The following is an 11,641-nucleotide window of genomic DNA, read 5'->3' on the forward strand; positions in this document are numbered from 1 at the left end:
TAATGAATAATAAATATAATAATGAATAATAAATATAATAATGAATAATAAATATGCTAATGAATAATAAATATGATAATGAATAATAAATATGATAATGAATAATAAATATGATAATGAATAATAAATATAATAATGAATAATAAATATGATAATGAATAATAAATATAATAATGAATAATAAATATAATAATGAATAATAAATATAATAATGAATAATAAATATGATAATGAATAATAAATATAATAATGAATAATAAATATGATAATGAATAATAAATATGATAATGAATAATAAATATAATAATGAATAATAAATATAATAATGAATAATAAATATGATAATGAATAATAAATATGATAATGAATAATAAATATGATAATGAATAATAAATATAATAATGAATAATAAATATAATAATGAATAATAAATATAATAATGAATAATAAATATGATAATGAATAATAAATATAATAATGAATAATAAATATAATAATGAATAATAAATATAATAATGAATAATAAATATGATAATGAATAATAAATATGATAATGAATAATAAATATAATAATGAATAATAAATATAATAATGAATAATAAATATGATAATGAATAATAAATATGATAATAAATAATAAATATAATAATGAATAATAAATATAATAATGAATAATAAATATAATAATGAATAATAAATATAATAATGAATAATAAATATAATAATGAATAATAAATATAATAATGAATAATAAATATAATAATGAATAATAAATATGATAATAAATAATAAATATAATAATGAATAATAAATATAATAATGAATAATAAATAAAGGCTTCGGTTCGAAATTCTGTACAGATTCTCAAGTTCAACAGAAAGATTCTTCAGTAATGTGAATAATCCAAATTAGAAAAGGATCAAAATGCGATTAGTATTCCAGATAATACAAATTGTTAATTCTCATCTCAAAAATTCCAAAAGTATAATTTAATGTAACAGTTGTGCTGTAATAATTTGCCTTTTTTTTTCTTTTAACAGTTTCTGAGATTTGCCAGAAAGCCCAGACAAATTTTGCAAAAGTAAAAGACCAATATGCTAATATTGCCAGCAAAGTACCAGAAAACCAATATTATAGGTAAGCGTTTCAATAAGTAGTTTTTTTTTTTTTAATTATTAATATTCACCCCTAAACAAGGCACATTGCCACTGAGCCATGAATTATTTCCTTTGCCTGCAGTGACATTCTAAGTAGGAAGTTGAGCAATGAGATGTCTATTCACATTATATTTAAACTTCTGCATATTAGAGAAGCAGGAAACTCTCTCTCTCTCTTTCTTTTACAAGCGTCTGTTGTAACCGACAATACTATAGAGGTCAAAACTATGGTGTCTTGGATCAAAGTATTTTGAGTTTTTTTAAGTTTTCTGTCTCATCTCTTTCTTTCCCCACATAATATTTGGCCCGTCAAGCAACCCAATCTCAGGATAGTGTTGTCCATTGCTCATATTCCACACCGAAACACCTTTAGCACATCCTTGAATCTGAGACATGGACGACCAACAGGCCGAGTACCCTCTTTCAAAACACCATGTAATACATTGTGAGGTAGGCGTTCACATTCATTCGGTTTACATGGTCTGCCCACCGAAGTCTCATAAACTTGTCTCGAAGAAAGTGCACCCGAACCTGTCGATCTGAAGAGCTTTTTGTTTGTCATTTTGTCCTTCCACGACACGCTAATGATTGATCAGAGACATCTTGTATGGAAGGCACTAACTCTGGACTCCTGAGGATGATATGCAGACCACATCTCAGCCCCATAGAGAAGAACACTCAACACACGCTTCGTACACATGGACTTTCATCTTGATGGTCAGATGCTTGTTCTTCTAAACGCACTGCGTGAACCTCCCAAATGTGGTAGAGGCTAGGCTAAGTTTGGGGTCAAGAGTGATGTTTTTGGTGATGGTCACACCAAGGTATTTGAATTTATCCACAGGGGGGTTAAATTACAAAATCTAGCAGTTTGAGGTAAAATACTACTAGAGTAGAAGCTCTCCAGCATTGAGGGAGCTCTACAGTAAAGATTTTACTGTTTGTTGGGTAAGTCGTTGGTGAGTAGTATATTCATTGTCTTTCTTTGTTGTTTTGCTTTGTTTTTCAAGTAGAGACTGAAAACAGAAATTTGAACAAATCTTGTTGAGGTCATATTTAATCGGCACAAAAGAGTTCAAGATGCTTTTCCAAAATTACTTCCTAAAAATAAAAAAAAAATCTGTATGAAGTACATACTCGTGATGGAAAGAAAATATTGTACACAAAAAATGATGTAAATGATCAAGTAGTTTCATTTTTAAATCAAGTTTTGTAGCTAAACAAACGGTGACAATATTGCAATGCCATCTTGGAGGCAAGGGAGAGAACTCTAAATAATTAAAACTTGCAAATTTTGAAAAGTCTAGAAAATCTCGAATTTACTTAATGATTTTTAATTATAAAAATAAAACTACTTGATCAATTTACATGATTTCTGGGGTACAATTTTTCTTTCCATCACGAATACAGATTTTTGTTTTTTTTTGTTTTTGATATAGGGGGAATTCTGGACAAGCACCGAGTTTTCAATAATGAGTGCCTTATTTTGGACAAATAATCAAAGTGAAAAAAACGAAGTCAATGATTGTTTTTTTTTTGTTTCTTTAATCATTTTTGCAATAATGAATATATTATGCATTAGTCATCTAACGCAATCAAAAAAAAACTTAATAGTATAATGGTAATAAATAACTATATAAAAAATCAAATCAACCCATAAAAAAAATTAGTTAAAATTCGCATTTCATCAAAGGCGATAATTCTTAGATTCAAACGAGTTATTTCCCCTACATTAAAAATTAAATATTTTAAATTGAATGTTAACTAACATTTACAACAATAATTAAATAATAAATAATTAAAGTCTGCACAATGAACATAGAGTAATTTTTCTTGACTTCCAAGCAAAAAATAAACTCTGATTGAATGGTAATTTCTTTTTGAAAAAGAGGTTTACCTAAAAGAATAGAAAGAATATGACACCGTTCCTACTGTCCTGGTTTGACACATTGTCAATAAATAAATACTTAATGGAAAATTATTCAAATCTTCAATATTGTCATTTAATCTGTTTACCTGGCAATTCGAAATAACAACTTATTGTTCGAAGGAAGGTAACTATTTTCTAAGAATTGTAAGAAAAAAGTGATTTTTTTTAAACTACTTCATTTGATCTTACAAATTAATGGAACATTAAAAACAAAAAATTGTAAAATGTGATGAAAATTATTCTTAAGCAAAACATTTCAGTAATTTCAAGAACAATTTTTTTTTCAAGTACAAAATAGAGTACAAAATCCCTTAGAACGAAGAGTTGTTATTCTGAATTATCTTGTCTTTTATTCAACAGCGTTCTCTATGAAATTCTATTGTTACGACATTTAAAATTCAAGTTATTTTTTAATTAAAACTTTTATTTTAAATCAGATTCCATGACCATTGGCGATTTGTCACTCAAAGGTTATCCTTTTTAGCTGCATTTGTATTCTACCTTGAATCCGACGCATTGATATCGAGAGATCAAACAGCTGCAACCATCGGATGTAAGTTAATTTTGTTTTTTTTTTCCTTCTTTTTTGGAGTGAGGTACCTGAGGAGCCAACTTCTTTTGAAGCAGGAAGTTTGGTTCTTATTTAGAATTCGACTTAATTAAAAAAAGTACAGAAATCTTTATGATGTATGTACTTGTCACAGAATGAAGATGCCATATTCCAATTCTATTTTTTTTTTTTTTTAACTAAGAAAATCCAAATTTATGAGAAAGCAATTCAGGAGCCACCATATTGTTTAGAATGGCACTGTGAATAAAGTAGTTAGTGAAATTCACTTGTAAAAGTTACATTCTGGGAGATTAAAGGTTCAATCCTTAGTACACGTGACTTAGAAATACAACTGCTGTGAATTAGGACTTCTAACCAGTCTTGGCTGATGGAAGGAGAGCATGTTTACCATATAAATTAAATAAAAGGTTCTTTTTAAAATTTTGTGCTGATTCTCGAATACAACACAAAAGATTGCCAAGTTCGACAAGATACACCTGAAAAAGGTTAGCTGTCATATCGACCGAAACGCGTAAATAACACTCAACATGAGAACAGTAGTCGGAAGATTCCAAATAATACAATAACTGACATATATTGTATGACTTTAAGAAATTGACTTCAAAAATAATTTATCTCTGACCATGTCTTTATTTTTCCCTTACTCCTCTCAGGGCCATTTTTATCATATCCTCCTATGGTTTTTTTGGCTTTTTCCTGTGAACTGAACCTACTACCTTAACTGTTCTACATCTACTAATCCAAAATCTCTCATCCATTCTTAATAAGTCTGATAGACTTATTAATTTTAGTTATTTTAAAAGAATATCTTAATAGCTGACACAATTTATGTATCTCTGACCATGTCTTTATTTATTCCTTTTTCCATCAGGTCCATTTTTATCACATCCTCACATGTTTTTCTTCTTCTTCCCCTGTGAACTGAACCTGATCCCTTCACTGTCCTACGTCTAACTCAAAATCTCTTAATCATTCTGTAACCATGCCATAAGAAGAATTGGTATTTTTGCACTTTGCACACTGGATTTCTATAGGCTTGACCGGCAAATGACGTAAACAACATAAAACTGAATGCTTATCAAGTTGATCAGCCAATGTAAAGGTGATAACAAACGTGCTTGGAGTATAAAAATCAAGGCAGACGACTTTTAATAAATTGAAAGAAAATAATTTAGTTTTTAATCATGCACAAATTTAATTGGTCCAACCCTAATCTTAAAAAAATGTTAAGTTTTCTTAAAATTCTTACAAAAAAAAAAATCCTATTTTTTCCAAAAACTTCTCTGAAAATACAAAAAGAATGTTTCTATTTATTTAAAATAATTAAAAAAAAAAAATATTCATGAAACTTATAGTAGGTTGTTGTTATATTTTATTTTATTGCTTTTCCATTTTTTTTTTTTCCATTGTAATTAGTATCCGATAAGTGTTATTTTTTGTTTCTCTGCATTTTAAAATTTGATTAGCACTCATTATATTCCGGTGGTTTAGATCAGCTGCCAGTCGAGCCTGAGCCAATATCATGGAAATCCAGTGTACAAAGTGCAAAAAAATTTTTAAAATAATGATGGTTATTGTGACCCAATGGGCCACGGGTATATTTAGTATTTCAGAAAGGTCTGATATGATCTAAAACAAACGGATCAGACTGAACTAAGTGATTTGTATTTTTTCTTTGTCTTTTTGTAGTAAAAGTGGACAGGCTGAGTGGCTTTCATTTGGATCTTGAGGATTATCTCATGGGATTGTTGCAAATGGCGAGTGAATTGGTAAGTGTTAAGCAAACAGTTGCATATTGTAATCTTGTAAGGAAATTAACAAAACTCGTCTTTAATGACACTTTAATGACACTGCAATGAACACTGATAAATCTTAGCTCTAATGTTCTCTTTCAGATGTCAAAAATGCAACTACTTGTCGTTCTCAATTCATCATTCTCTTACATATTAGGGAGCCTATATCAATGGCGATTAAGTTAGCTAGTGTGAATCTTGACAATGGTCGCACTGAGTGCATGATAATGACCCAAATCTGCAAAACAGAATCGTTCCCAGGGTTGAATCAAAGATGGTTGACATTTAAGTTTAAAACAAAATGTAAGTTAAGATTAGTTAGACAAAATGGAGGTACAAGTCAAGATGACGAATGACATCAGATTTTTTGAGCTGAGAGAAAAGAAGTTTTCAAATCAGTCTATGGAAGTGAGTATGAGATGCACCAACGATAATGCTCTAAAAAACTTTGATAGTCAACAAATGTGAAATGTTACCTCGTTCTCTCTGCCCACATGTCATTCTATTTCAGTTAAGAAGTTAGTCTCTTGCTCTCTCTCTCTTCGGTGTAAGCTAATTCTCTCCAGAAATAAAATCTTTGAGAAACTTTCAGCAAACATCTCCTTGTGTCCCTACTGCAAGGAAAGGAAATTTATTTGTATAGCAACCACTAAATGAAACTGTGCAATAAGGAGAAGCATCGGCATCAAACAAGAACCATTAACGACCCAAGTACAAATCAAGAATATTTTTTATTGAAAATGTTCTTAAAGTAGTCGTTTTCATATGCAAATGAATGCCACCTAGAGAAAATCTAACTACAAGCACAAGTTCCTTGCTCCACTGAAAATTGTGGGCCCAATTTTTGCATGCTTCAAAGCTGGTAACACTCATTGTTACGGTAGCTAATATTTGATCCTCATTTATATTTGAAACGACGCATGCATATCAGTACAGTCAATATTATCATATATCCTACATTTCCCAAGAGTGCAGCATTTAAACTTTTGTGACCTTACATGTGAGTGTGCTCCAAGTGTCGATCCTTGAACCTTCATTATTCCTGATATTCATAAACTACCTCCTTTATGTAATTGTGCCTAAGATTGGTATATTTGCTCATGACGCCATGCCCTATTCTAAACATATGGGCAAAATGAACGAACGCATATGCGTGGCAATAGTTGAATCCCTAGGAAATGATCTCCAGTCTGTAGTGGAATAGAGACATAAATAGATGGTAACATTTAATGCTATTAAGACAAAGCTTCTTTCTTTGAACAATTATGAGAAACTTCTTTAAACAACTGATTGCCATGGCTAATAACACCCTATCTGAGAATCCATCATTCAAACTCCTTGGCCTAATATTCTCAGGCAACATGAATAAGTATTGCCAAGTCTTCTGCAACATGAATAAGTATTGCCAAGTCTTCTGCAAAGAAGGTAGGCTCCCTTTATCGGGCTAGAAAATTTCCTATATCTGCCAGTATCATTTATCTCTATGAAGCCCCTATTTGCCCATGCATGGAGTATTGTTGTTACCATATCTAGACTGGTGTATGAACCACTCGCCTTTGCCTCTTGAACAGAGTGTAAAACTTAATTTCTAACCTAGTACGTCTTGTACTGTCTGTAAAGCTGAAGTGTCTGTCACATCACTACAGTGTTGCATCCCTGTCTTTTTTTTTTTTTTACAAGTGTTTCCACAAAATGTGCTCTGATGAACTTACTTCACTTGTACCGATTCAACATGCCTAAACCACCAGATTAGCAGCAAAATCTCATCCTTCACTGTATGCTTAAAAAAAGTTCTGATTTTTCCGATTGATTTTATCATTACTGCCATCAATAGAAAATTAAGTTTTAAACAAAACATTTAAAATTAAAAGAATCGTTTTTTTAGAATCAGAAATTAGGCTAAATTTTTTCCGATGCCAATTCCAATACCCTAACAAGTTTTGATTTTTTTTTTTTATTCCTGATTCTGATTTCAATTGATCATCCTAACATTATTTTGTATATATACTTATAACTTCCTTAGGTGAGCAGCTATAGAGTTTGTCAATAAATCTAGATAATGCATGCAAAAGTGATGCAAGTTATGACTTCAGCAATGCCCAGTGTGCAGTCTGAGAAAAACATACTCTGCTTAGTTCTATTGAGTGAACAACAGGCAAGTTTTTTAGTGCTTAAGTATTTGTGACTCACTTGACTTCTTCATCTAGAGGACCACTTTCATCCCTGGGAAATGTCCGGTGCTTCTGCTGTTTTTTTTTTTTTTTTTTTTTTTTTTTTTTGTTGTTGTTTTTTTTTTTCTGTCTTAACAGTATATAAATTTTTTAGAATTTTTGTAATGAGGATTGATAATTTGGATTATTTAGACTACAATTCTCATCTCAGACATTATTCCTACATCGGTTTGACCAATGTAACTTCCAACCTTCTTTAGGTGCATTTTGTCCAATTCTGTAAGGACTCCTGCCGCAACAGATCAAAATGCTAAATAATAATCAATTGTAAGTGACAGTATTTACAGGATGTTGAAGGTTCACTCTTCAGTGCTGGCAAAATTAAAAGTAAAATTACCAATTATTTAAGATTTCTACTTGGTCATGGCTTATAAAACATGAACAAGTTAATCTCCATGGATTAAATAAAGAGTTCTGTTCTTAATCAGCACCAAATCGCAGCAAACTTTGGAATTCCACTTCCCATGGTAAACAGATTCTTCTTTCGGTAGCCAAGTTTGCAAGAACCTGTGTCTTAGCTTATATAAGTGCTAAATAATAATAACTTTTTCAGTTTTAAGTGGCAATCTTTTGGAGGTTGAAGGTTCAATCCTCAGCATGGGCGATACTAAAAATACAAATTACTTAAGACTTCTACTCGGTCATGGCTGACGGAACGAGTATAAGCTACCCCCATGGATTAAATAAAGGGTTGGGTTTAAAATTCTATACAAATTATAGTTTGATAAGAGACACCTGAAGAAGGGCACATCAGTCAGAATGTTATGAGAATATCATCCAGCAGTTGTCCAAATAATTCAAATAATACCAATATGTAAATTTATATTTTATTTCTTTAATATATCTTGAATTCACTCTATATTAAAAACCAAAACTAAAGAAAAATCTGTGTGATTTGATCAAACGAAAATATCATATTCCAAAAATTATGTAAATTAAGCAAGTAGTTTTATTTTTAAGAAGAAAATTTTTAAGTGATTAATTGGAATTTGAGGCATTACAGCATATATCTCACAAGTTTTGAATTATTGAGTTGTCTCCCTTGCCTTTTTTCTGTTTTCTTTTTTTTTTTTTTTTGTATTTTTTATTAGACTAGCGGGAGTACCCAGTGTTGCCCGGGTGTTTGTAGGTGTATGTGTTGCGCTAGGGGGTGGGGGTAATGAAAAGAAAAGTTTTGGGAAGTAAGTAGGCTCGAACCCGGAACGTTAAGACAAAGGTGGAAAAGAAAGTGTGAAAAAAAACCTGACAAATTACCCATGAAAGGAGAGTAAGTAAATAGAGTTCAAATTTAACAATTAAAAAGTTAAATTGACAGTTGCGCAATTTTAATGATCACGCCATAGAAGTCCCGCAGTAACTTTTGCTGCGGGGTAGTTATTTTGGTTTTGTTTCACAACTTTTTGTTTCGCCAAAATGTTGGGGAGAAACCAGCTCCCCATAAAGAGGAGAGTGTCCATATGAATAGCAATTGTCCGATATAAGGAGTTTCTCCCACATTGATCAAACACCCATTGCTTTCTGGACGTTTCCAGCATGAAGGCCTGGAACCGCACCTTCGCTTCAGATCAGTTTCGCTTTTATATGAAAAAGCCGAACGAACACGTGAGAAGCCGAAATAGCAAGAATTTTATAAAAGTCGACGTAAATAAATCTAGATGCGACGCGCGTTCGCAAATCCTAGATATTATGATCTAGGGGGTATATAAAGAGTTCTAAGACATAATAACCCCCCCCCCAGAAAGCCAACAAAAAAAGCTTTTTTGGACATACAAAAATGCGCGTGCTGCATTTGCCTTTTATATATATAGATGGTTTTTCTAAATTGCAGACAAGGCAGTCACTCCTCTGAATTGATTTTCTTGGTTAAAAAATAAGACTACTTGATCAATTTAGGTGATTTTTGGAATATGATATTTTCGTTTGGTCATGTTATGCAAATTTTTCTTTAGTTTTGCTTTTTAATATGGGGAAATTCTGGACAAGAACCATCTTTTGTACCTCTATTTTATTTTATTTTTAATTTTTTTTTTTTTCTTTTTAGAGTCGTCTTGCTGTCAATTCGGTTACCGCTGGAGATTACGGACGTCCGTTACAGATAAAAAAATTTGTCACTGAACTTGACGCTGGCTTTAGACTGTTGAATCTAAAAAATGATTCTCTCCGAAAACGATATGACGCTCTCAAGTATGATCTGAAAAAAGTAGAGGAAATTGTTTATGATTTGTCAATTCGTGGTTTGAAGGAAAATGCAGATAGCAACAAGTGAACATTTCTTTTGCCTATTTTTTACTTTTTACCCAAATTTACATTTTTCAAGTGAAGCTTTATTCCTTTTATGAATTATTGTTTGTTCAAGGTCAAAATGCTAATCAATTTTTTGGGTTAAAAGTCAAAAAGTTAATCAATAAACTGAAATCATTTAATAAAGAAACTAAAAAATTATTTTGAAATTTTCTTATCTCTCTCTCTCTCTCTCTCTCTCTCTCTCTCTCTCTATATATATATATATATATATATATATATATATATATATATATATATATATATATATATATATATTAATAACAAGGACAGAATACTCTTTAAGATCTTTTTCAACTATCATCTCGAAATTGGGTACTTGTCCAGAATTCCCTTATATTCAAAAACAAAAATAAAGAAAAGTCTGTATGATGTACATATTTGTGATGAAATGAAAATATCGTATTCCAAAAATTGTGTAAATTTATCAAGTAGTTTTATTTTTAAATAAGAAAATCAAATTTTATGAGTGACAGATGAATAGCTGTTATGTCTGCCACTTTGAAAACCAAGTTGTGCCTCATGCCAGGTTCATAATTTTTATTTAAATGACCTTTTGGTACATTTGATAATTATTTGTGTTGTTTCTTGCATTTGTTGCCATGTGTACGTTTTTGTCAAAATGATTACTCGGTACACACAACCTGGAAACAGAGGAAATTAAATGTGTCAGAGAATTGATGATAAACTAATTACGAATTGGGAAAGTGGGGGCATTGTACTCCAAAGAGATTTAACGATTTAATGAACTAATGATTTTCTCCTGATGAGATGTTAGTTGAAAACATCTTAAAGAATATTTTGTCCATTTTATTCAAATGTATCCATATATGTTTTTGCTTCTCAACATATTCATATACTAGTTGTACATACACGGCGTTGCCAGGTAAAAAACATATTACCAAGCAGAGGGTTTAGTCACATACTATTTAAGATACACCAAATATCCTAAGTTGTTACAATTTTCCTGAAAGTTGAGCAGATTTTTAATTTTTGGAAGCATAAAACATAGGCATCTTCATCTATGAAATTCAAACAAGGAAATAACTCATAGGTTAAATGAAAACTTACTTCCGTTTTTAAAGGTAGCTGATCTTGGTTATAATAATAATAAAAACCAAATTGAATTAAAAATAAATTCAATAAATCAGCTTTATATAATTTCTAAATAGAATACTTAATTCTGCTACTAATTTCTGTTAAAAATTTAGAGCTAATTAATCAAACAGATTTTCTTTTGTTATATTGTGGGGTGTCATAAAGGAGATTGTATCATAAAGGGAATAGTGTCAAGAAGGAGATTCGTGTACGTGATCGTCTAGTTTCTAATCTTATTGTTCATGTCTTCGTGGGTGTGAGTTTGTGTACATGCATTTCTTAACATACCTTTATTCATGTGTCGTCGGTTGTTCCTCTGGTGTTCATCGTCTCTTGGAGGGGAGCTGGCCTGTTGGATGAAGAATTCACTCCAAGATGATAATTAAGGTTTTATGTTTTTATTCACCTTCCAGAGGTCGACACAGAATGGAGGTGAACCTTGCTTGCTTGATGGTACACGTCAGCGTCCTCCCCAGCCCAGGGGGGGGGGGAGACAGCTGAAAAGCCGTCTGTCTTCTTCAACACCCGAAACCAAAACTGCCAACAAAGAATCAGCTAAC

The 11,641-nt window shown here is 31.1% G+C and overlaps 1 protein-coding gene across 1 annotated transcript in view; it reads left to right on the forward strand.

Moving 5' to 3' along the window:
* Positions 1–10,124, forward strand: part of LOC145259920 (translin-like) — a 29,998-nt gene extending 19,874 nt beyond the window's left edge. The window contains exons 3-6 of the mRNA XM_080117877.1: positions 1,041–1,137; positions 3,525–3,640; positions 5,348–5,427; positions 9,724–10,124. Coding sequence (XP_079974003.1) covers positions 1,041–1,137; positions 3,525–3,640; positions 5,348–5,427; positions 9,724–9,948 — 518 coding nt within the window. The 3' untranslated portion in view covers positions 9,949–10,124. The remainder of the gene's footprint in view (positions 1–1,040; positions 1,138–3,524; positions 3,641–5,347; positions 5,428–9,723) is intronic.
* Positions 10,125–11,641: the final 1,517 nt, after the last annotated feature.

Source organism: Euprymna scolopes, chromosome 35 (genome assembly GCF_053919585.1).
Source record: "Euprymna scolopes isolate OS-2025 chromosome 35, ASM5391958v1, whole genome shotgun sequence".
In the NCBI taxonomy this organism is placed as follows: Eukaryota; Metazoa; Mollusca; class Cephalopoda; order Sepiida; family Sepiolidae; genus Euprymna; species Euprymna scolopes.